Genomic DNA, 26,348 nt, shown 5'->3' with positions numbered 1-26,348 from the left:
TTTGATTGATCTGTCTTATTAGTTTCTCATATAAGTACCAGTCTTGTCCCTAAATGATTATTATCCCTAGGCAGTTACTGGATCTTGTCTCTGTTTTCATAAGGAAAAGGTGTTTTTCTTACATGGGTGTGGGTCACTTGCATCCTTCTTCCAATAATGCAAACTCCTGAAATTGTACTCCTGCATCACAAAATGACACTCCATGTAATTTCTCAGACTAGACACTTAACTACTCAAAGCCTTCATGGTACAAGCATTCATATAACAAAGCTACAAAATATTTCTGTTATTCTTCTTTGTGTTTTGTACTGGATACTGAGAAATGTCAGATCTTTACTGAATCGTGTACATAGTTCTTGTGAACACAATATTATAGAACCATTTAGGCCGGAAAAGACCTTTTAAGACCATCGAGTCCAAATATAGACAAGTGTGATTATTATGGTTTTTTTTTTTTTACATTTTATACTTTCCCTGAACATGCCAAGTTGTTTTAAATCTCAAATGACTGCTGTTTAGTTCATATTGATAAAATGATAACACTGATCCAGGGTTTGCAGAATTCGGCTTGTTGGGACAGCTGATAACAAAAAAAAAAAGAGTAGAAACCTGTGCTTGGGAATAGAGACCTTGTCTGAAGCAGATGGCTTGCTTTGGAGATGGCTGGCACATGAAAGTGCCATAGCAGCTTAGAAGAAAGGAGGTACTTCTAATCACAATATTTCTATCAAATCATGGTTGCTTTTTAAATTTTTTTTACATCACTTTTGCAGACTGACAGATTGCACACCCATGAGTTGCAGATTTTCAAGGAGAAATAGAATAACATTGCTGATTTGCCACAGGAAAAGCTTTACAGTAAGACAGCAGTCATACAAGATAAACACATTGCTTTCTTTTTCCTCGCTGCCTTTATTTCCAGACAATATTTTTGAGAAAATTGCTTCAGAATGAGTTTTTTTATATTGTTGTGGTAGAATTATGCAGGAAAAAAAACCCTGCTGATCCTATCCTTGCCTGTAGGGCAAAGTGCACTGATGAATAAATCAGGAATATTGTTTAATATTACATGAAAAAGATGTAAAGGTAATAATACTAATTTATACTTGGGTCATTGTAGGAAAAAAGAAAAGTAAGTAAAAAAAGGCAACTTGTTTTAAAGAACTTGGTACTGCAACTAATCCTCCTTATACATTTGTACACGATATTTTTTCTGAACTGTAGTATATGTACATTAAAAAAATTACTTGTATTGGCTTAGAAGAAGTTTGCTACTTAATTGATACGGTGTACTTCAAGTAAAACTCAGTTCAGCCAAGTAACAGGGAGAGTAGGAGCCAATGCTGACACTAGAGTCTAATCTAAACAGTCCTGGTGAAAAAAACACCAACTATATTAATGTCCCCGAAGTTCATGGCATTTCTCAGGATTTACATTATTTAGTGTTTTCTGCAAGTAACATCTAGAAGATGCATCTATCTACAGCAGTTAGATTAAAATTTAAGCTTGGGGCAACTGCAGAGTTTAATGGAAAGTTTCACAATACCCAAAGGTTTTCAAGCAATGAAGTTTGAACAGGATACGTCTGAGATGCATTTGCACAGGCTTCTGAGGAGCAGCATCTTTACTCTTACTTCCCATCCATGCCAGGGAACATTTCTTTGTGTCACAATAGCCTTAGAGAAAACACCATCTCGCTCTCTCAGTCAGAACAAGAAAATTATTGCTGTGGGCAGAGATGTAGAATTGCTTAGAACAATTCCAGTCAGGAAAAATAAAGATGTACATTTATATGTGCGTTCCTGATCATTAAAATCAGCTAACATCTATCTTCACCTTGAGAAGACATCATGATGTACTGTCTCTGTGGTAGCTATCTCATATTCCTGGTCATGAAGATAAATAGCTTAGAAGAAACAGCTACTTTGCAACAAAATCCCATAATTGTACACAAAATAAATAAATAATAAGAGTAAAGAAACAACTCCTAATACAAACAAGAACCCCACAGAGTGTTTTTGTGATGAGTCCAAAGCTAAAACAGTGGAGCTATAAAAATGGTGCTTTGGTCTCCAGAAAGTGAACAGGGATTCTTTTCCATATACTACTCCAATACTTATTTCCTGAAGGATGAGGTTTGAAACATATTTTTGCTTTGACAAGATATTTCAAGAGAGTTATATTATTACTGATAGGCTTTCAGAGTAAAAGTAATGTGGCTGTGTCGGTACTGCTGTCATACAGATATATCATATTATATCATGTTAGTCTGTGGCTTCATCCTGCAATATTTTATATAAATAACACTGAAGTTGCCTTCCTCCTGGAAATGAAGTGCTGTACTTCTATTGCTGATGTATTTCTCTGCTGAGAATAAGCATCATCTCATTGCATTAAGTTTAAAGAATAGGGTTCAATAAAAAATAAATAAATCTAAATTGTTCATCCAATAATGATTATTTACCAGAAATTCTGTCTAGACAAAAATGCAGCAGCTTTCATGTAGCTGATATAGCAAGTTATAGCATCTGCAAAAATTGAACTAGAAAATTACATAGGAGCCGAGTTACAGCTCCATTCTCAAATAGGGTACATGCTATAATATTTTTCATACCATCCATGAAATAAGTATTTCAGTCAAATATTCAGTTCACTTTGATTTATGCTTAAAGCAAACAAAATGTGCACCACAACAGTGGCTGCAGTGTTGAGAAGTGATTTTTCAGTCTGGATCCAGGGAAGATAATTCTGGGTTTAGAATATGGATATGTGTTTGTATGTACTTTAATTTACTTGAGCTTCTGTCATATCCTTATGGCCTCATGTAATAATAATAATAACAACAACAATAACAACAACAATAATAACAATAATAACAACAACAATAATAATAATAGAAGACCAGGTTGGAAGAAACCTTCAAGATCATTGCATCCAACCCCTCAACCAATCCAACCCACCCAAACAACTAAGCCATGGCACCAAGCACTCCATCAAGTCTCCTCCTGAACACCTCCAATGATTGTGACTCCACCACCTCCCTGGGCAGCCCATTCCAATAGGCAATCACTCTCTCTGTATAGAACTTCTTCCTAACATCCAACCTCAATAATCATCAATAAAGATGTTAAAGAGCACAGAGCCCAGCGCTGATCCCTGGGGCACACCACTAGTGACTGGCTGCCAGCTGGATGTGGCACCATTCACTACCACTCTCTGGGCTCGGCCCTCCAGCCAGTTCCTAACCCATTGCAGTGTGCTCCCATCCAAGCCATGGGCTGACAGCTTGGCCAGGAGTTTGCTATGGGGGACAGTGTCAAAGGCCTTGCTGAGGTCCAGGTAGACAACATCCACAGGCCTCCCCACATCCACCAGGCAAGTCACCTGATCATAGATGGAGATCAGGTTGGTCAGGCAGGACCTGCCCTTCCTAAAACCATGCTGGCTGGGCCTGATCCCTTGGCCATCCCCTCAGGTAATCTCTTGACAAGTGTATCAGGCTACTGCTCTGTTCACTTGCTCTGAATCCAAATTTGGTTTCAATCTAGGTGTTTACACCATTGTGATTCCTGTGCACTTGGGATAAACTTGGGTACAAAATGAAGGGGGACTCCACAAACGGACTGTCTTTTAGTCAAAACGTTAGAAATACCTTGAGCATTCGAAAACTGACCTTTTAATCATTTTTTTCTTAGGAATACATGGATTCAAACAAGTACATAGAGCACTTAGTGACTCAGCTGGAAGAACAACGCTGGAATTTATGGAGGCAAGTACTATGCATGCACACATGTATTTATGTTGCTATTTTGGAAAAAAATACTGCACTCCATAATGTTCATTCCTGAGTTCAAATAAATGATTGGGTATTTAGTTTCTCCACTTTTTCATGCTTTGTGGGCTAGCAAATTTTACCTAAGTGAATTAAGTAGGGCATCGCACACGAGTTGAATCTTGCCTTTGCTAATCAGGGCAGTTACACACATGCACAGGTTTGCTCATGTTCAGTTTTCTAAGCAGTGGATCCGAACTCAACTTCAGATTCTTTAATTGGACTGAATTTAAGAAATAGGTTTATATTCTTTAATATTCTTGAATATTCTTCATTCTGTGCTGAATGGCACAGAAATTATAGCCAAAACCCCAGCATGGCAGCATGAGAGATTGGGAGTTTTGAATCAAAAGTAAACGTGGCTTTGGAATTTTGCAGTACTCTCAACAGTACAGAGTTTTTATTTCTTTTCTGTTCATGTTGCTCAGTGTAGGCTGCCCAGACTTAACTGCTTTAAGCAAAGCAGGGATTTCCACATGCTTGTGTGCATCTAGTGGACATTTTTACTCTGTCCTCCAGCAAATGTTATAACTGTACAAGCATTTCTGAAGATCTCCTGGAAAGATGGCTATAGGACTTTGCAAACCTCCATACATTCATGTGATTTAGTAAATGTCATCTACTCACAGAGGGTAGTTGTCAGCTCTTGCAAAAAGTTGCTCACTTCATTCCAGACATAGTTTCCTCTTTACAGCAGCAATTTTATTAGAGTGGCTTTGCTGCTGTGTTACTGTTGATGCCTTCATTAGGAAGGATAAGAGGTTGTGCAGTTTGCATTTTTCCAAAGTTGAACTCAGAACAGTGATGTGATGGCAAAAATATCTAAATCTATAGATTGTATTGCATTGTATTGTATTGTATTTCAGCAGTACTCTTCTGTAACTGTTGTCTCAGGGCTACTCTGATACGAACAGTAAAGATAGTGAAGAAATTACCTCATCTTCAGAAGCCTCAGAAGTCTCACATCTTTAATGAATTAATTATCTCTTGATCATTTTAAAATTAATTCATCCAGACTTTCCATTTGTATAGAACTGTTATTATCACAGCTGGTCTAAAAAGATCAGCATGACAGTGCTTTGCTGTATTTGCTTGTACTTTGTATTGTCCAAGTATTCAGTACCTGTTTATTAACTACTCACTATCTTTCCCAAGTAACAAGTGATAGGATGAGAGATTATGGCCTCCCAATCCCTGAAAATATGCAAGGTGAGGCTTGACAGGGCTCTGGGCATCCTGATCTAGTTGAGGATGCCCCTGCTTACTGCAGAGGGGGTTGGACTAGATGACCTTTGGCGGTCCGTTCCAACGCAGACCATTCTATGATTCTACGTTGTGCTAGGGAAGGTTTAGATTGGATATTAGGAATTTTTTTTTCACTGAAAGGGTTGTCACACCTGGGAACAGGCTGCCTAGGGAAGTGGTGGATTCACCATCCCTGGAGGGATTTAAAATACCTGCAGAAGTGGTGCTGAGGGATATCACTTAGTGGTAGACTTGGCAGTGCTCGGTTAACAGTTGGACTCAATGATCTTAAAGGTCTTTTCCAACCTAACAATTGTACGACTCTCTGATTCCTTTTTTAATAATTACCTGCTAAATTCTAATCTGGGATAACATCTCATAGAGAGAAAATGGAATGATACCAGTAATGAAACGCATTCAACATTCACAGCCATATAGTTGTTTCTTTTTTTCAATGGAATACTTTTTTTTTTTTCCTGAAGGCATACGAGCAGTGACAATCTTTATTAATACAAAGTCAAATATAAAGTAATCTTCAGGGAATAATTTAATCTTCATGGACTGAAACCTATTTCACCTTAGTTCTGATCAAGGAAGAAATAATGATCTGTCCTGATTTTTCAGTTGAATGCCTCTCATGTACAAAAAAAAAGCAGCTTTGCATATGGGGGTACTATAGTTGCTATAAATCTCTCCAATTTCTTGACCTACAGGATCTAAAGTAGTATTACAGCATTTACAGCATACAGCATTTACAGCATACAGCATTTATGTTATAATCTTATTTATAGGCAAAACTCAGAAAGTTTGTGTTTAAATCCTGTTTTCTTTTAAAAGGAGTCAGAATAATTGGCACAAAAAATGAAATGTATATGTAAGATCACACAATTCAGGAGATTCTATTTGTAAGAATGAAGATGATAACATTATAAGTGGGTGATACTACCAGGGTTAAGTATAAATGAGTAAGAAAAGCCTTAAAAAGTCTTTGGAAAGGTGCAGGGGTAGTGCCTCAAATGTGTTCTGAAAATTCAGTAAGTTTGGAAAACTGAAGACAGCAATTTATTTTTACTATTAATTTATTTTAAATGTTCATTTAATGGGGTATTGGCATAAAAAATTAAGACTTGCAACAAGCACTAGAAGAAAATCCCTTCTGGTTTTGCCAGTCTTCTCTGAACACTTTATTTCCCTCTTTTACATCTCTAAGATGGTTCATGGTGAGGATTATGCTAATAGCTCACACAACGCAGGGGCAGTACTAGGCTGTCTACAGCCAGACAGATGTCCTAATAAATCAGCATAGCCCTCTTCTCTGACTTCATTATGCTCTTGATTTGTGACTACCATGATTTTAACCCAGTAGGTCACTGGGCACTGAACCTGACATTGACCGATAACCTCTACTTTACTCTAGGCGAGCTAATAAAAGAGACAGACACAAATTGTGACCATTTAGCTCCTTCAGCATTACTTACAGCCAGGACAGATTTATAGCAGCCAGGCCAAGGCAGAGGAGAGTAAAGCCAATGTCATGGTGTGCATATCAATTTTACATTTCCTTTACATTTCCACACGTACAATGGGACCCTAAAAGACATGTGGGGACAAAAAAAATTCTTTTCATTTTAGAGAATGACTGTTTATACATGGCATTAGCATCTGCTGGGGAACATTTATTGCTGTAATTGCTGTCCCAAGAGAACTAACTATGTTTAGGTCACTTTTATATAGCTTTCTACTATAACAGACTTCTAGCCCAGCTTCAGATGTTTTCTTCTTTAAACCTCTGCAACGAGTGAAGCTACTTCACTAGTACTTGAAGAGGCAGACTTTTTCTTTGTAGCTTTTCTTACACTGAATATATTGCAGTAATTATTCTCACATGAAGCATGATGAAAAAGATAGCATATTGGACTTGTCAGTGGTTCCCACCATTTCTCAAATTTGAACAAAATAAATTTATCCAACATGAGACAAATTTGACCCCAGTCAATGTAAATCACTGACATTAATCATTGGAAATGATGCCAAATAGTGATTGTGCATCTCAGTGTATCAGCTTGAACAAGAATACTCGTTTATTTTCCCTATCCCACCCAGAAATAACTTTAAAAAGGACAGAATTGGGTCAGGGGTAGGGGATCTCCCTGCAGTGTTGTTTCTCACATAGTTTTAATGCTCTAATCAAGCTAATATGTATGTGTAATTTTTATGGCAGACTCATATGGACAAGCAGAAATTTGCATCTGCAGACTTTGATAATTGACCTTGACACTAGATCATAATTTTTAGCTCTTGACACATAGATTAGTGACAGTGGTTACTAGTTCCCTTAACAGAAGAAAGGATTCATATTTCAGCATGGGATACTGGCCTAAGTATGCAAGGGTCAGACACCGTACTGAAGAAATTTCAAGGGAATTTTATTAGTAGTACTACTGGAACCAGGACCAGACCTTCAATCTGTCTTGGTGAAAGCATGAAGATAGGCTATGCTTCGCACATGACCGAATGAAGATTCAACAGCACCTTGTTACAGTAATCAAAAACACAGAGGGAGAGGCCCACAAATGTGCATGGGGACCACATGGCCTTTTTCCAACTATGTATTTAAAAAACATCATTCATTAAGTAGATTTGCCATACTTTCATCACAAGCATTAGCATGCTTCTATGCTCCTGGGTTTCATGCTTGTATACTACAGAGGTGCCAAGTATTAAGCAGGTTGCTTTTGCCTGTAATCATGAACTTCATTGGGAGACCATAATTACTAAATAGCTTTACAAGAATTCTTAATGGTGAGCACAGATTAAAATAACAACTGTGATTAGCTTTAAACTGCTTGACTAGAAAAGGACTTACCTTAGGGGAATAAGTTGCATGGCAAATAAATGAAAAACCCTATGTATATTAGTGTAATGAAGGCTGTGAAAAAAAAAAACACAACAAATGCTCCCCCAGCTAAATAAGGTCATGTTCTGCACAAATATCTTTTTCTTGTCAGGGGCTTGGTAAATTTAGCCTGAGCGGAATTAAGGTCAAAGCAGCCATTTTAACCCCTTCTGGAAATTTCTGATAACAAAAGTTGCCTCTGGTCTATAATGCTAACATGAGTTATAGACTACATTTGGAATGAGCCATCTTCCAAAACTGCTGTTGTAGCCCATGATCAGCAGAGTGAAGTGCAGTGTGGAAGAGCATGAGGGTCCCTTCTTATTTATTTCCTGACTCACCTGTCTTGGCAATGGACAAAGCCAGGAAAATAAGGTGTTCAGTGCTATTAGTCAAGAACAACTGTCTCATCTCTTTCTCAGTCTTTTGTTTGGTGGGTTGTTTTTGGGGTGGTGGTGGTGTTCAGGTTTTTTGCTATATCTCTACACCACTGCTAGATATGGTAGTGGATATTCATGATAAAATTGAAAGATCTATGAAAACACTGATGTATTCCTTTCAGTTTCCTTAGTGCTTGGAGATGAGGCACAGCAGAACCGAGCTTGGCAATTAGGAGTCATTCAGTCACCACAAGTACTCTGATGTTTACAACTAACATTATAACATCAGTTATGTCTCTATAAAGCTGAGCCTTCTGATTCCTGACTTTGGGGGGTGGGGTGGGGGGGTGGAATCATACAAAAAATGTAGGGAAAATCCACCTAAGGTTACCAGGTTGTGTAAGCGAGTTCACAATGCTGCTGCAGATATGCATTTCTACTAAGGATTAGTATTTGAATATGCACATTAGGAGACCAATTAAAAATGTATCAGATTTCTGACCAAATGTGCTTTTCTTTAGCTGAGTATAAATTTGGACGGTTCAGTGAGCAGTGCAGATGTAGTTACAGACCACAAAAAGCATGGTCATTGTATTATCTGTACATGAGAACGGCTCACTTCCTCTGACTCCCCAGAACAATGCCTATCTCACACCACAGTTGTTAAAGATACTTTTTCATGACTGAACTGGGCGAGCGTAATGTGAATAAAGACTATACAAAGAACAAGTATTTTACTGTTTGCCTTATAAATCATATTCTTAACAGGATCACAGAAAACGAAGAGAAAATAGGTTAAAGATTACAAATTAGCCTTATGGACTATGCAAACCCACTATAAATACTAAACTTGTAACCAAGAGAAAAGACTGGGTAGCTGTTGGAACACTTGTTGCAGCTGTAGTGAAAGTACTGCATAACTGAGTAACTTATCTCAGTGTTCAAATCGGTACCGATCACTGTCTTTTAAAACAAGAAAAATAAATGCCTTACAGAAGTTTACCCCACATTTTTTATTGTATCCACTGATCAGTCATCTACAGTAATTCTCTTCAACTTTTTACCTGATCATACATAAATCTCCTTCCACAGTAAGCCATTTAAACCCTGATAGGCCATACTTTTGTGGAGTATTTACTAAACTGACTTGAAAGTAAGCTCAGCTCAGTGTGCTGTGGTACATGAGAAATCTGGCCTGGGTTGATTTTGACATCATACATTCACAACAAGTATTAAAGAATATGAATCTCAGCCCATTCCCTTTAGTCAGAGAAAACTCCCATTAACACTGTCCATCATTGCTGCACAAGTCAGGAGTGTCAAGCCTCAGTTATTGAAGTTATTACATAAAGGATTTGGAACCATCTGGATAGAAAATAATTTAGATACAAGCCAATCTCTTTGTATCTGTGCTAAAGTACGCAGATTTTAAAACTGTGGGCAAAAGATGGAAAAGTCTTCTTTAAAAAGTAACTTCATATGGTCTTGTTTACAAAATTGAATACATTAGCCAATGTTAAATTAAAAAATGTTAATAACATACTGTAATTAATTAGGGATTGGGGTATTTTTGCACAGATGTATGCTTGTCATAATAGCGAGACTGCCTGAGCCACAGATTGATTTGTTTCTTTTAAATTAAAATAAAAAATAGAAGGCCTCTAGCAAAATATATTCTTCAGATATATTTGGTGGAATAAGGATCACAAATGTTCCCTACCAAGTTGAAAGGAAAAAAACTCCAGTAGGGAAGTATGTGGAAGGTCTATTTGACATATGGATGTTTGTTAAAAGCAAAAGCTCAGAGTAAATTAGATCCTCATTTGTATGCTGGGAAATGAAATGTATAATCTTGGTGTGGCTCTCCGTTTGTTTTGGATTTGTTGTAAGAACAAACTCTTTTGTGTATGCAGATATACATTATTGTGCTGCCTACTTAGGGATGGGGGGAAAAAAACATGCTTTCAGACGATTTTATCTGAAGCTAAATGTAAGTGGCTGGTTTTTTGTCCGTGTCTCCTGAAGTGCAGACTTTGATTCAGGTAGCAGGCACCCAGCATGCCACAGATGCTCCGCACAACTGCTGCATCACTGCCTGAGAGAAACATGGGCCATGTAGGGAAACGTCAGACCACCTACTCATCTGAAACAGTACCCAGCCTTCAGATAGGAAACCAAATGGACAGGTCAACACAGCAATCCATGAGCATGTAGTTATCTGGTTTGGTGCTCAGAGTTTATCTAGTTCCTTTAAAAAACAAACCAAACAAGAAAAACCCAAACCCCAAACATTTCCAAATGGAAAATGCCTGTAGTCTCTTTTTATTATTTGATGCCGAGTTTAGCCTTTCACTAATGTTTAGACACAGCCACTCTTACTCATGTTGAATCATATTTCACTCCTCAGAAGACTGCAATTATTTTATTGGAATTATTCAGAGAGTAAAGAATAATTCCTGTGAGTAACAGTGACATTGCCCTGGAGTCTTCTCTAAGACTGAACAACCATATCTTTACACAGAGCCTCTGTTTCCTATTTGTCAGAGGAAAATCCATGGATTTACATTAAGGCAACAAATGAGAATTTGGGATCTTGCAAAAGTAGGATGTCAAAATGTATTATAGACATGAGTAGTGCACTGACACCGGCTGTGAAATGGGTTTTTAGAAGGGATGGTGGGTTTAAAAAAGGAGAAATGGAGAATTTATGAGTTTGTTCTGCTTTAAAGAATGGTACGTCACTGATCCGTTTCAGTAAAATCCACCGAGCAGTGCTGATGGCAGATGTAGAAGAGGACAGTGAGAAAATGTACATGAATTCATGCAAGTTGGGTTAGCACCTTTCCCTGTAAATGTTTCATTCATGAAAGAGAAGATAAATAATCAAGTTTAGCATTTCTATTTGGTTCTGTAATGCTCAACCATTTTTATTTTTTCTAAATTACACTAAAGACTTTAAGACTCCCAAGTAAGAACAGAGCCTTATTATTCTATGGAAAGTGAGAAATGGTTTTCATCTCCTCAGCCCCAAGGATGAAATAAGAAATAACATAATTCCCTTTTTACAGAGAAAAATTAAGTTGTGAATAATACTAAGTAATGGAGCTTATACAAGAGATCTGTGTCTAAGCCAGGGTTTTTCTGTGTTCCAGTTCAGTGTATCAATAATAAGGTTGTATTTCTCATGTCACAGCACCGTGTTGTCAGCCTTTTCGCTCCAGTCTAGAGGATGAAGTTCCCACATGACTGCTTGAATCTTTGAAAGGTTTTATGGTTTAAAGCAAGCTTGGCGACAATCTTAACCTGTGCTCTCTGTTGGGAGACTGTTTTCTAGTGTCTACAGTTCACAGTATGATGAGGTGTGGCAGAAGAGACCTATCTTTGTAAGTGCCCTCACCAGCTCCTGTCCCTGTCCCTTGTCACTCCACAGTGTAAAAGTCTGTATAAATGACCTCCTCCATCAGGGGATGGGTAGTGGCAAGAGGAGACAAGGGCTCTACTCTGTTTTCCTAAGGCATCTTATTTTAAAGTATATAAAGGCTGGAAGAGCTTTGGGAGGTACTTCACAGCTTTCTGAAAGTTTCCTTTAATTCAGTAGGATTTGGCTGGCTTCCTGTTTACACCCATTGCAGGAGATCCAGTGTGCACTTCCTATCAGTTCTGCCTGCTGTATGAAGCTCTTTTCATGTTAACAAATAGTATTTTCCATTGCTTTATTTGTTAATAAAAGGTCACAGTTATGTCCATAGCAACCCACATTCTAGGACTTGCACATTATTATTATTTTTAATCAGGAATAAATTCCAGCATTTTCTGCTGTAGGGAAAAGATCATGCATTTCTGTATAAACATGATTGTAATGGGTTCCACTAGGGACAAGGCTTCAAATATAAGGCGGCATTCATCAGATATTAAAGACCTGAGCATAGTTTTTTCCCTACTTAAGTCAGCATAGCTCAGAATTTGCAAAGTCTTGCTTATGTAGATATTCCCCTGAGATTAAAAAAAAAGCACAGACCTCTTAGTTTTATTCCTACCTGTTTAGCTAATCAGTCTAGAAAGTGTTACTTATATAAGTAGAAAACATAGTTTAATCTCCAGCAAATGCATAGCAGTAAGGAGATAACAGGTTTGCAGGATATTTAGTTTGTTGTAATTTATACAGGACCTTTCAAGACAGCAGAGGGAGAAGCCTGTCTGCTTCCACATGCTACCAGAATCAGCACATGCTTGTACTGCCCAGTACTTCAGGAGGTTTGATGCTACCTCAAATTCTTTCCAGTCCAGTTCCTGTATTAATGCTGTATTAAATCCAATATTGTTTTCCATTCCGCAGCTTCTTAGTCCTCTACCAGGCAAGTAAACAGCCTCTTAAGCCTTTTTGAGAGAAACAAGTACGTACAGCATGGTTCCTGTAAGGCTTCCTGTATTTTTATGATCTTCCACTCTTCCCAGTTGGGGAAGAGAGATCAAATGCAAAGGAAGTACCTATCTTCCTGCAGAGCCCTGGGAGAGATCAGTCCAGAAACATGGGTCAAAAGTTGTAAGCACTCTCAATCCCTCTTCTCCTTTCCTCTAATACCACTGTTAGAAATGCTTGAAAAAACTGGCCAGACGCTGCCCTTGTCTGTGACAGGAATGTCAAGATTTCTTTTCACTTCTATTCTGAAGTGTCGAAATGCGCACATGGCAGTAGTGACCCATTCAGCAAATTCACGTCATACTCAGAATTCCCATGAAGGATCTGAATTCAGAATTTCCACTGGGATCAAGAGAAAACTTTGAGGGAATCCAGCAGTGAGTACTCATATAATCATAGAATGTTTTGGATTGGAAGGACCCTTTAAAGGTCATATAGTCCAACTCCCCGGCAGTGAGCAGGGACATCTGTAACTAAATCACGTTGCTCAAAGCCCTATCCAACCTGACCTGGAGTATTTCCAGGGATGGGACTTCTACCCCCTCTCTGGGTACCCTTTTCCAGTGTATCACCACCCTCACTGTGAAAGTTCATTTAGTTTAAAACCATCACCATCCTGATACTTGAAGTCCTCAAAAGGGGTCCCAGTGAACAGCATCCTGTGTCATGCTGAAAGAGCAAGTTTCTATAAATGACATCAGTGCACACAACTTCTACCCTACTCATGTTAAAGGAGTTTTGGAACACAGCTGGTGTTAAGTGCTAATAACCTTTAGGCAGAATATCTGAAAAACAAGTATTGCATCACCTATACAGAGCTTTAGTCCTATGATAGCAAATATATCACTATTTAAAAAGGACAAGAAGTGAGCCAAATTTAGCAAATTTAGGCTTCTTCTGCTCACGCTTTTTAGTATGAGATTTCTCCATGAAGCACAGATGCCCTTGAAGATTACATGGCTTTTTTGGCACTGATTATTGTGCAAATCCATCAGTTCCAGCCTGTCACTGTACCCATTCCTTCCCAAGTATGTCCCATTTGAAAGAGATGCAGAATGCAACAGTCAGCAGATGTAATCACCCCCTCATGTACCTCATGCCAGCTGAGAGTTAGAAGACAAGTATCTGTCCCTTCACCAGTAGCTTGGTGTCTCTGAGAAAATGACAAAATTCCTACACTGGGCAATTACTGCATTTGTCAGTGCCAGCTGTTAGCTTTCTATATTTAAAACTATGGCTACCATTAACGTATTGAGCTAATGCTGTCATCCACTTCATTTCAGTGTTCTGAAGTATGAGCATTACATTTTTAGCATCACTCCAAAGCAATGGTGAGCAATGAATTTTCTTTGAAGACAAACATTATCTTGTGTATTATCTTGTAAATGTCTATGCTAGACAAAATTACACAAGCCTAGGGACAAGAAATAATTAATGATTTGGAACATACTTATTGCTGTGTAGCAAACTGAGATTCTAGTAATCTTAAAGAGACACAGTACAACAGTATCTCAGCTATCAGGAGCAGCACAGCTCCACGTGGATAAAAAATACTTTCAAATTTTAATTACACCTTTAAATTGTAGATAAATACTGGTTCTTTTTAATTCCAAATCACTTCTAGTTGCAGAGTAGGAGACCAATTCTATTGCTCTTGATTTAGGTGGGTGTAAGCTCAGGCCTGAAAATAAATAAAGAACTGGCAATATTTATTTTTTCCATTCCTGTAGCCATGGTTAATCTGGCATATCTGGTGAAATAATTTGATGATTTCCATAGAAAGTCAGGAAAGGAGAATTGTGGAAAAATAGACATGGTCTTTACATAAAGGCTTTCTATGCAGTAATTTACAGATCGATAGAAAGATCTGTTAAGCTTTTTTGACTAAGCAGTTATTTTCAGCTCTGCAGTACCACACCTAGGAAGGGATCATAATTTACTGCCTCTTGCAGTTCTGGTCCCCCACTTTAAAAAAGGTGCAACAGAACTGCAGAAGTTTAGGGTAGAACAGAAAAGGGTAATCAGAAGTGTGAGGTGATTTTCACTCATGCAATGATGACTATGAGTCCCAAGTCTGAAAAAGCACTAACTTAGGAAAGTGAAAAAAAGAGCTAAAACCACAAGTAGCATGGAAAGGAGCAGATTGTCTACTGCTGCTTTCTGTGCAAGAAATTCAGGGTATCAAGTGAAACCATCAGGTAGGACATCTAAAAACAAATGAAAGGAAGGTATTCTTCATGTAAGCAAGATTGAGAACATCTCCAGCAGGGTATGATAGATCTTGAAAGTGTATATTTAAAAGTGTTCAGTTGGAGATGGAAAAAGCCATGGAAGAAATCTAGCAAGATGCAGTAAATGCAGATAGGAAGCTTGGCTTGGGACATCTCTGAGCTCCCAGGTAGATGAAGAGTTCAAAAGTGGTGTGTCTTTCCCTGGAAAATTTGGTTTTGCCACTAAATTCTACTGAGACATTCTGTGCAGATCCAGTGCAGCCCTTGTATGTTATCTCTATCTCAAAAACCATGTAGTCTTTGCACTTTCAATCACTAATTATGAAGGAATCTGGATAGGCAGTTTAAGTTGACTGTGCATTAACAGGCATTATAATGTGATTACATTTTATTGGCATGTTTATTATTTCTATTTAAACAGAAAATGAACACATTTTGAGCTCAGTAATCAAAATTGGCTCTTAAGAGAGTTGGCTCAAGGTGTTACCCTGTGCAACAAAGCAATTAAGCAAGTCAGTAGACATTACTTCAATACTATGCAATTGCTACAGGATCCTGGTTTAAATGATGAAACCGTGTTTACATAGAGAGTAACAATCTATTTGAAGCCCCTAAATTTTAGTGGAGACTCTGACCCCTTAGTTTCCATTCCACCTAGCTCCCTTCTGCTTCTTTGCAGCTCTTTGTTTTAAGAGTTTCATAGTACTTCAAGGTCATTGTTATCATCATTGGAGGTGTTCAGGAGGAGACTTGATAGAGTGCTTGGTTGCATGGTTTAGTGATTAGGTGGGTTGGATGCTAAGTTGGACACAATGATCGTGAAGGTCTCTTCCAACCTGGTCTATTCTATTCTGTTCTGATTTGCAGTGTACTATAGCCTTTATACTTCAAGTTACACTGAATTAAACCTAAGGACTTTGACTAGGACTCTAGATCAGCCCTCACAAACTGAACGCCTGTGTCTCATCAGGAGAGACCAAGGTGCCTGGGTAAGCTGCTGTCCTATAAAGAACATTTTGACAGACTCAAGTAAATTTGGAGCTTCCCATTCCACACTGGAAAAAGGCATTCCCAACTGGGGAGAAAATCTGCATTAACTGACCTGGCTATCCCTTTATCTAAGACAACCAAGTCATGCATTTGGCTACAACGACTCCTCTCTGAACTGCCACAGGAAAGGGTTCTTGCTGCAAAAATGCACTGTCTTCAGCTAGTGCAATCTGTTAATCTGAGCATTGTTTCTGGTGGTATATTTAGTGCTAATGACTTACTCATTCTTGAGGGTGTCTCATCCCTCTGCTCAGAAACCTCCAAATTCAAACCCCAGAAAAACTCCCGCCACCTTCATTTTTGAAGCTTTATTTCATTGGTACTTCTCGTGTCTCTGATTCTCAAGTACAGCTCTGCTCTTTAATCCTTGTCTCAGCATTTTGAGGCCTTATTTTACAGCCTGTGTTTCCGGCAGTCTCTATACTCCAGCATACCCAGCTATCTCTCACTGTACCATCTCAGCTTTTTTCACTTAGTTTCCAACACACCTCTCTCACACCTTCTCTAATTAAACTAGAAAATCTTGCCTGAGCTCTTGCTCGCTCTACACTTTCTCTTGAATACATTGTGTCTACAACCTTACGTATGTGTGACCCACTCTGAGAAACTTTCACTACCAGATGACAAAAGCATTTGGCAATTCTTTAGGAATTATTTTTCCACAAAAGATGAGGCTTTCAAAGCATGCCATGCATGCTTGCGAACCTCCATCCACCTGAAGTCTTACACCCTCATGTCATCCAACCAGGCCCCCAGCAGCCTGCTTGGCAGGGACCTTCCTGGGCAAAGAGAGTTTCCCAAACTGAGTGCTTCCCAAGTCATAGAATGTTTAGGTTGGAAAGGACCATTAAGCCCAACAGTTAACCCAGCACTCAAAGGTGCAATTCAACCTGTCTCATGGACTAGGCGGCTCTGCCATGCCGAGTGCCTGCTCTCCTAACTTTCGAAGCCAGCCGGAACGCTGTCACCTCGATCTTAGAATTTCATTTCTGGCCGTGCGGAACCCGGGGTCGGGCTGCTGGCCGGCGGGGCAGGGCTGCCTAAACCCTGCCGAGAGGCGGCCTGAGCGCAGCTGCCCCTATGCCGTCGGGACGATGCTGTGCCCAGAGTCGCCATCCACGGGCAGCTCCTGCACACCGCCCCCAGCCACGGGGAGCCCGATGGCCCCGGCCCCGCAGACAATGGCCGCCCTCGCCCGGCGCTCCCCCCGCCGCGGCGAGCCCCTGCTGCCGGCGCAGATTTGCCGGAGCCATTCAGTTGCGACCGATTGCGATCGCAGCAGATGGGCTGGATCTGACAGCCCCGCTCCTCCGCGGGGCCGGGGGCGGAGGGGCCCGGCCGCCGCGCTCCCCGCCCCGCCGAAAGTGCCACCCCGGGCGCCCGCCCGCCCTCCCCAGGCACATGTTACGCGTCCCGCGGCTGCGGCGGGAGGAGAAGCCACCGCGGCGGAACAAAGCGGAAGAGGCGAGCGGCGGGGCGGCCGGCCCGTGGGGCGGCAGTCGCTCTGCCCAAGTGGGGGGCGGCGGCGGCGGGCTCTCCGGCCCGCCCGGACGCGCTGCCCCCGCCCGCCGCAGCATGCCCCACCGCCAAGCAGGTAAGGAACTGCCCGCGCCTCCCCTCCCTCACCTGCCCGCCCCGCCGCCGTCTCCTCCCCTTCCCCGGCTCCCCCTCGCCGGCTCGGCGACGTCCGCCGCTCCCTCGCCCGGGGGCCGCGGGGCTGCGTGGCTGCGTGGGGCCGGGTGCGGCCCTCGGGCGGAAGGAGACACCTGCCGCCGGCCCGGCCTCCTTCCCGCCCCGCCAGCCAGGCAGCTCGGCAGGCTTGAGGTCCGTGCGGCGCCGACCGGCGGAGCTGTCCACGGCTCGAAGAAGCCCCGCAAGCCCGCGGCCGCGGAGAGACGCTTCGCGGGCCGCCCGGCAGGCAGCGCAGCGCCGCGCCCCCCCGTGGGCCATGCCCGGTCGCCTGGGGACCCGCACCGCGCCTGTGCGCGGCCGTCCGGGGGCTCTGCCCCGCCTTAGCCGGGGGAAAAAGTGCAATAGGCTTTTTTATTTTTTCTTCCCCGCTCCTAGAGCTGCAGGGAGGGGGAGCGGCGGCGGTGTTTGCAGCTGAGCCCTGTTGCTTCAGGGACAGTGGATTTGCTCCGTATGTTGTGACTGACAGGAGCATCCTAACGGGCTTCTTTTCCTTTATTGGTTTTATTCCTGTTTGTTTAAAGATTGCCTCCTGCACGTTGCACAAATCACTGGAAAGAGGTTGTTCCGGTGGAAGAAGTGTATCGGGCAGCGAAAAATAGATTTTTGAAATGAGTTTAAGTTGCACAGTGCGCTAAGGGTGTGAAGTAAATGCAGAGTGCTGAGCTACCCGCTGCTGTCCGATGAACCGTCAGTGGTTAATTCTTTTGGCTTTAGTAAGGTGTTAGATCCACCATCCATCTTCCGAGGTGGATTTAACCAGGAAAGGAATGAAATAAAGTAGAATAAGCGAGAGTGGGCCTTGCAGTTTTCTACAGGAGAAAATCAGAACCACATAAATACCATGTTTCTTACTTCATTTTATACATTTGCAAGTATTTTTCTCCACATAACACTGTAAAATTAAGTCTCTATTTGAAATGGTTTATAAATGTAAAGTGTACATGCCTTAAAAATCGATATTCCAGATAAACGCCTTGTTTATCGCTGGATGGCTTGCAAAGTTTTTAACAAGTGAGGTAACATTAAGTAGTCAAGTGATTTACATCTGAGGGGTGGCTGTATACATTACTGGATTGCAGATAAGCTATGTAAGTAAACAGAAGTGCAATGCTCTATTATTGTGCATGTCTATGGAGATATCATGGGACTTTTTTTGTTAGTTAATAGCATAAGGCTTCGTGGGAACTGTTTGATCTGCGGGACTTTTGCTTGGCAGTAGTTTACTTAAGGTTATTACACTCTGTTTGGAGACTTGTATTTACTCGCCACTAGCATTCTTAGCTACAGATTTCCAGAGTCACAGGTTAGTAGGTCAATAAAAATTGCACTGAAATGCTGGAAAGGGCAGACTGGATCTTTAAATGTGTTTGGGGAATAATTGAGCAGTCATCAAAATGCTCAGAAACATTTTTTCAGTGAATGTTGATGCTGGTCATTGGTGACAAACCAAAAATATATATATATTTTAAATTTTGAATACCACAGATGTTTTTCTACCTCTTGTTAAAAGGGGAAACAAGTCATAGAAGCTAAATACAGTATTCCCTTTCAGGATAAAGCCACGAGTTCCCTTAGCTGAATTCATCAAGACTTCATTCCTTTTGCCAGGGAACACTGGGATTAATGCCACTGGCACGAGATCAGGCTTGCCAGTAGCAAGAAGGAAAATGTCATCAGCTTGCTGCTGCTGTAAATTTACATGTTTCTTTTAAAACTTGCAGTTTGCTGTGCAGTGCAGGAAAATAATATGAAAAAGTACATTATTAGATTGCCCTTGCATTAAAAATAATACACTTTTGAATTATCTAGGTTAAGGTGCTCCCAAAACTTGTGACCCAGTGGATTTCAGGCGTGTGGAACAGAAGCCTGAGCCTGACTTTGTGCTACCCCTGTCTGGAGCCTGGCTTCTTCCTGGAGTGGCTGCCGCGTGCGGTGTAATCCCTGTTCTGCCAAATCCCTGGAACTGGTGATTGAATGTGTACATGGAGCAGTTCCATTCATGTCACAGCGTACAATTTACGCGGTTAAGTGAGCCATATGGTGTGTCCCCCCCAGCGCGGGGCTGTGCTGATCGTTAAGGATGGATTGGAAATTCAGTGCAAAGCTCTTGCTCTGATGGATAAATGAGAAAGATCAGATAAATGAAAAAGATCAGAACTTCAGGATGGTTTCAGCATCTCTCCTATAGTTTCATCTTTCATTAAGAGCACTGTGGGCAGGGACATATTATATCCTTTAGCTCAGAAATATGTTGTACTCTTTGGATTTTTCATTCTGGTATCTTTGTACCTTCCTTGTTTTAGTTTCCTGAGAAAGTTATTCCTGCTTCAGCTTTCTCTCATCTGCATTTTTGCTGTTAATTGCATGTGGCACAGACTGACATATTTTCTTGCTGGAGTGATGTATAATTGCATGCCTTGTAGGGACTTGGTGTCACCCTCTTTCTTAAGGAAAGAACCTCCCTTTCTGTAATAATTATTAAGGATAACTTCTCCACTTATCTGCTATGTGGTGTTAGTTACAACTGTTGTAGAGCGTTACTGCTACACCGCCGCTTGACTCTGCCAGATAAATCCCTACTCAGATAAGCTCAGCAGCAGCAGCCAGGTGTGGTGCGTAAATCCGCTTATTACACTGATTAATTTTTCATTTAAGACCCTGATTTTGCAACCAGTTAGACACCTGCTTAACCTTGGAGTTACAGCATTGAAATAGATAGGCTACTTGTGTGAAACGTGTGTAGCTGTTCACAGGATTAAAGCTTTCAAAGAGGTGCTGTGAGGAAAAAACAAAACTCCTTTCACTCTACTCCTCAGGAATTATGGTAGGTAGCTGCTATTAGCTTCATTATTTTGGTAAAATTTAATTGAATAGTGTGATGGACCTGTCTTGGAACTGGTATTTAAGATACAGGGGTTGTGTTTCTGCTTTTGGCTTGTGTTTCCATGGAGGCTTGAGACCTCTTTTTCCACCTGAAGCTGCACTGTGGTGAAGTTGAGGCTATCAGAGTACTAACACAAGATCGCCACTGCTCAAGAACCAGGTGATGAAAAGGTAGTTTTCATAACACTCATGTAAGAACATCAACCAGAAGCTTGGTAGGTTTTGCATTTATGCTTGCCTTCTGAAGAAGGCCTGGAGCAATTACCACAGCAAAATTCTGTTTAGTGATTCTGACTCTTTGATATTTAGATCTCATTTACATTTCCTAATGGAAACTCCTAGGAATGACCAGAGAATTTGATAGTATTAGGATATTAGGTGATGGATACTGTTCCAGGATGAGGTGGATGGAATTAAAATGAAAACAAACCAACAAACCAACTTTGATTTTGTTAATATTTTGAATTATATAAACATTAAGAGAATGACTTATGTTCTGCCAGCAAGACTCACATATGCAAAATTCTTCTAAAAGAGACTGTTAAAGAGCCTGGTTCTTTGAGAATTTATTTTTCTTCTATGCTTATCCCTTAAAATTAAAATGGAAAGTTGTTCCTTTTTTTTCAGGAGAGAATCTTTAAAATGCAGAAATTAACAGCTCATAAAGGAGAATCAAGTACTTATACCTCTTGCTGTCATGTGTGCACTGACAGTTCACATATAAAACATAAATTATTCCTGAAAATAATCAGAATGCAAGTAAGATCAGTAGCAAAAAAAAATGAGATGTGGGGGAAGAAAGTTCATTATATCACAGAAAGTTTTCAACACAGCTATAATGCTGTGAAAGAGCAAAAAGAAACATTCTTCTTTTCTCTGTCTCTCTTCTTGGGATTTCTCTTAAATCCATGTGGTTCTGTGTATCTGAGCCAAACATTTACCAGTTGCTTTCCACATACATCTTTGTTCCATCTTATAATAACTTTCCTTGCATTGTGTATAAACCCATTTAAATAGACTCTTGGCTCCTGGTGGCTCTTGTCGTTCTAAACAGACAATGCAGCTGCTCTCTCATTATGTTCACTTGAATCCTTTGGACTTTTCAGTTCTTCTCCGTGCCAAGATTTTGCCCCTCTTGTTGGTCTAAGCACTGCAGGAAACTAAAATCCTTATCCCATTGTGTATTTGATGATAATAAAGTTACTTGTGACAGAGTACACTACTTCCTTATTCTGAGTGGTTCTTGTTTCCTAAAGATGAGCTGTATGTTGAAGCTGATAGAATGAGATTTTCAGGTTTTGTTGCAAATAACTGCAGTCATTTCTGTGGCAATAGACACTGGCCTTTACAGAACTTTCCTGCTATTTCTTTCCCTTTCTCCTTCTTTGAATTAACTGCCAGTGTACCTCTTCTCCATGCCCACTGTGTTTTTCAGTGTATGTTCGTAGTGTCAGGTATAAAAGCCAACATGCAGTTTGTAAAATGATGAGTGACTTTCTGCAGCCTGAAGGGTAGCTGTGTTCTGAGTAGAACGTAGCTGTGTATAATGCAGTGAGAATGGAAGCCAAAGCCAGTGCAATAAACACATCTTTCTGTTGAGTTTGGGTAAAGCCAAACTCAGCATGTGGTCCATCGTTGCCTTCTTGAGATCTGCACTGAAGTGATTCTTGGTGACTACCAAAAAAGAGATTGAATCATAATCATTTCTGTTGATGTTAACAGGAATCTGACATGCCAACTTACAAGCATATAAATATATGCTTTCATATACATAGCACATGTGGTAGACAGGGGACTGCTGGGAATGCCTCTGGTGTTTAAGCTCTAGAGGAACATTTGTAGTCCATGAAGTAGGAGCAATTTGCTGTTTTACTGCAGGGTTCTCTCCCATGTAATACTGGATTTACTGCTACCGCTGGAGATTGTATCTTTTGGATGAGTAAGAACGTATCGGTATCCAGTCATCATTTTTTACCTGATGTAAACATATAATTACTCTATTGTAGTATGGTGCTGTGGTTTGATTTTTATCTTTTTAAATGCTTGTGTTAAAAAAAGTATGTTTATTTTACATTTGCATTGGCACTGTAGTAGAGGCCTAACTGAGGACTTAGTAGGTATTATCAACTGACACTGCGCAAAAAAGAACTTGATTATTTGCTTCAGTCCTCTGTGGGTCCAGGACTATACCTCTGCTTTGTCTCCCACTTGGCCCAAGGGGTTGCATCAGCTGCTGGTCCTACACATGCACAAAATGCACCTTGCATCTGCATTTTATCTGGGTTACTCTGGTTGTCATCCTGGTGCACTGCTACAGAATGGCATCTACAGGATGATGAATGATGTGCTCAAGACCTTAAATGTTGATACAGGACAAGTTTCCACCTAAAGGTGTCTCTTAGCATGTTAAATTACCAGTGCAAATTCACCTATGATCAGAAAGAATGTTTGGCCCAAAACTCTGACAATGTATGTGAAAAAAGAAAGGTCAGTAAATGATCAGAGAAGCAGACTACAGAGTAAAAGGAAGAAAGAGGAAACATTGGTCTGAGAGCAGGAATAGATTTCTTTTGAAATCAAGACTTCTATTTATTCTCTAAGTCTGATGTTCTCACAACATGAGGTAAGTTATTTCAAAACTGCTGACACTGTCCAGGAGTTCCTGGTTTGAACTAGGATTTCTGGGGCTTCATAGTTCCCTAATAAGGAGCCAAGAGTTGGGTCCTGAAGAGTCCAGCCTCACAGAAAGTTGAACAGTGGTTCTGGGATTTTGCTAGGAAATACATGTGTGACAGAAGACAAGGATGAGTGGTACTCTAGGCCATGTTCAATCATACTAGAGAATGAACCAGGACTAGGGATGACTTGTTTTCTGATGCCAGGAATGCCTATAATAGACCTGTGTGGTAAGGAAAAGGAATCACAGGCAGCAGAACCCTAAGAAAGGCAATATGAATGGGTAAGAGGAGTGACTGAGAGATCAATACCTTCTTGGCAGGTGAGTGGGAAGAAGATAGCATTGTTGGATTTTGATTTAATTCTTGGAGGTAAATGGTGAAGTTCAGTTGTGTGCAGGTTTGCTGGAATTAATCAAAGGTAGAAAATTCTTAATTGCAAAGGGATATTCTATAAAGTTTGAAAAGCTGTCATAGAAAAGTGTCAGAAATAAAGGAATAAAAACCCAATTGCAGTGGAACAGGCTATCAGATCTTGAGATTCTTGATACAGGTGTTATGAAGTGTGAAAGCAGGAGTGAAGATAATAGGATCTGCCACAGCATGTATTTCAGTCAGGGAGAGAAAACAAGTTGTAAAACTGGAGGAGAGCAAGTGCAGTATTAACAGATGTTAGAAATCTTTTATTATACTGGGACTTGTTTTCTGGGGTGGAGATAACTGCATCAAAGAATAGATCAAATTTTTCATAACTAGTTAAAAATATTTTTCATAAAAGCTAATGTTGCAGCTCATTGCTGTGGCATGCTCTTAACATAAAGCAGATGATGGTAGTGGCCTCTGATGGATTTACTTCATAGGGTAATGAGAACATGGCTTGAGTATTGTGCATTTTGTTTGATTTGGGGTTTTGTGCTAGAGTGAAGGTTGGATAGGTTGGGATGTATCAATATGTGAGTTTATTTCTCCTTTGTCATCATTAAGGGCTTTTGAAGAAAGGTGTTTATGGCAATATTCAGATAAATATTTAATAGAGTCTAGAGTAATCTCCTTAACATCTTCACTTGGCAGTGGTGTAGCTGCGGTAAACTTAAGGATGGTAAGCAAGACGAGGTTTTCAGTCGCGGGTGTCTCTTAGGAGATTAACGTGAGAAAAGAAGTCTGGCTTTGGCAAGTAAACCCTACTGTCTGTCCTTTTAGTTCTGTTAATCTCTTTTTTATGTTGGCAGCATGAACCACATATTTTTTGAGTCAGATCCAAGTTAGCTGAAACATAACTTTCTTTCTTTAGTAGTAGCTGGTTCAAACCTCAGCATGAGGCACATAATAAAAAGTTCTGGTGTGTTTTGCTGCAACCTTGCACTGATAAATCTAAGTAAAGGTAACAGGTGAATTAATGAGAACTGTTGTTAGATCTAAAATACAACCCATAGTTCCAGTCAGGCATGGATTTATTGATGCACTGAGGGGATCTAAGCATGGCATGGCCTTCTTTCCTCCAGTCCCCCCAATCAATTTCAGACGCAGAGCTCCTACATGGCAGGACAGGTCAACAGCAGGTGTCTGTGCCCTCTTCCTGTTTGGATCAGTAGTGAATTTTTTTGTGCCTTCAGAAAATTTGTCTCTTTTTGATTTTGTTTTTTGTTTTGTTTTACAGTGATACTACAAGATATGCCATCAGTGAGTTCTGGGTAGGAAATGTGAAAGCTCCTCTCCCATATGGTGAAGCGAGCAGTCAGCCAGGGAAACAATTTGGATTAAGACAGCATTGAAGGTCTTTATTTGACTGTCCAACATACAGTACAACTAGATACATATTTCTGAGAGACTTCATTCTCTGCTTTGTAGAGAAAGCTAACTTATTAAAAAGAAGGAATGAACATTAATTGCTAGATCCTTAATCTCTACAGCTCAAAGATCTTTCCTCTAGTAGGAGAAAGAAGCTTTCATCTCTGGAAAATAATACAGCAGCTGGAAGATTGCTGAAGGTCATGCCTAAGGTCACAAGGAGACAGACTGATGTGTCCAGAAAATACTGTGTGAGGCTGCTCCTGGGAAGCTGTGGTACCCTCTCTCTGTCCATCCCAAAGGGATGGCTGTACCACCCTGATGAGGGACCCACATGGGTTAGTTGTGAGCAAGAAAAAATGCAATGGAGAATGTGGTCTTGACCTGCTTGATATTTATAATAACCCACATTGTTTTAATGCCCTGATATTAGCATGCTTGACTTCAATTTAAAATAGGTTGGCAAGGTTCATAGTTGGTTTAGAGAAGTGTATCTCCAGGAGGTAGTGGGGAGCCACACTAACACAAGCCTCCTGCCAGTGAAGCTTTCCTACTTATGTCTAAGCTCTTACAGGCAGAACTTCTTGAGCTGAGGAGAAGATGAAACATAACTTCTCTGTGAAAGCAGCAGAATGGAGATCTAGACATCCACAAATAATGGTAGTTGCAATCTGTGAGATAAATTAACTTTTAAAATGTGGTAGGTATCCTGTATTTCAGGCACATGCCTTGTTTTAATTATCTTCTGCCAATAGGCATAGGATGTTTTGAATGCAGATGTAACTGATTGGTGGATGCTCTGTGGTTACCTGGATAATTAGCTAGCAGCAGTCCAGTGCCTCTTTGGTACGGTAGCCTGTGGATCACATTTGGGTTTTGTAACGCACTTTGAAGCACCAATGTTTCAAACCACATGCTTCAAGATACTTCTTTCCATAGCTCCCAGTGGACCTCCACCCAGCTGATGCCATGTGGCACAGGATAGAATCCGTCCTTCTGATCTGCATAATTCTGTATAAGACATTTAAATAATAATTATTAGTATGGGCAGAATTTTTCCAGAAAGGTGTCAGAATACCAGAGTGTTGCTGAATCATAGGGTTGAGTGAAACACCAACAAAGCTGGAAGTTTGTCCGTGAGATATATGTAAACTCTGGCTTCCTTCCTTTTAGGTAAGTTTCTCAATGACCAAAATCTTTCACTACTCTTTGAATACCATTCTGGGTTGGATCAGTTGATAGGTTGGACAGGATGA

General features: G+C 40.5%; 1 protein-coding gene across 9 annotated transcripts in view; it reads left to right on the top strand.

Moving 5' to 3' along the window:
• The first annotated feature begins 16,853 nt into the window (after window positions 1-16,853).
• The window catches only part of NCKAP5 (NCK associated protein 5), a 257,106-nt gene continuing 247,611 nt past the window's right edge, over window positions 16,854-26,348 (top strand). For 7 of the 9 annotated variants that reach the window (XM_054176887.1, XM_054176890.1, XM_054176884.1 and 4 more), the window contains exon 1: window positions 16,854-17,648. In XM_054176887.1, the coding sequence (XP_054032862.1) occupies window positions 16,972-17,648 (677 nt within the window). In that variant the 5' untranslated portion in view covers window positions 16,854-16,971. The remainder of the gene's footprint in view (window positions 17,649-26,348) is intronic. The other 2 variants (XM_054176910.1, XM_054176901.1) reach the window with 1 other exon arrangement.

This window comes from Dryobates pubescens, chromosome 2 (genome assembly GCF_014839835.1).
Source record: "Dryobates pubescens isolate bDryPub1 chromosome 2, bDryPub1.pri, whole genome shotgun sequence".
In the NCBI taxonomy this organism is placed as follows: Eukaryota; Metazoa; Chordata; class Aves; order Piciformes; family Picidae; genus Dryobates; species Dryobates pubescens.
The sequence above is the reverse complement of the archived record's forward strand: the minus strand, read 5'-3'. Positions and strand labels throughout refer to the sequence as shown.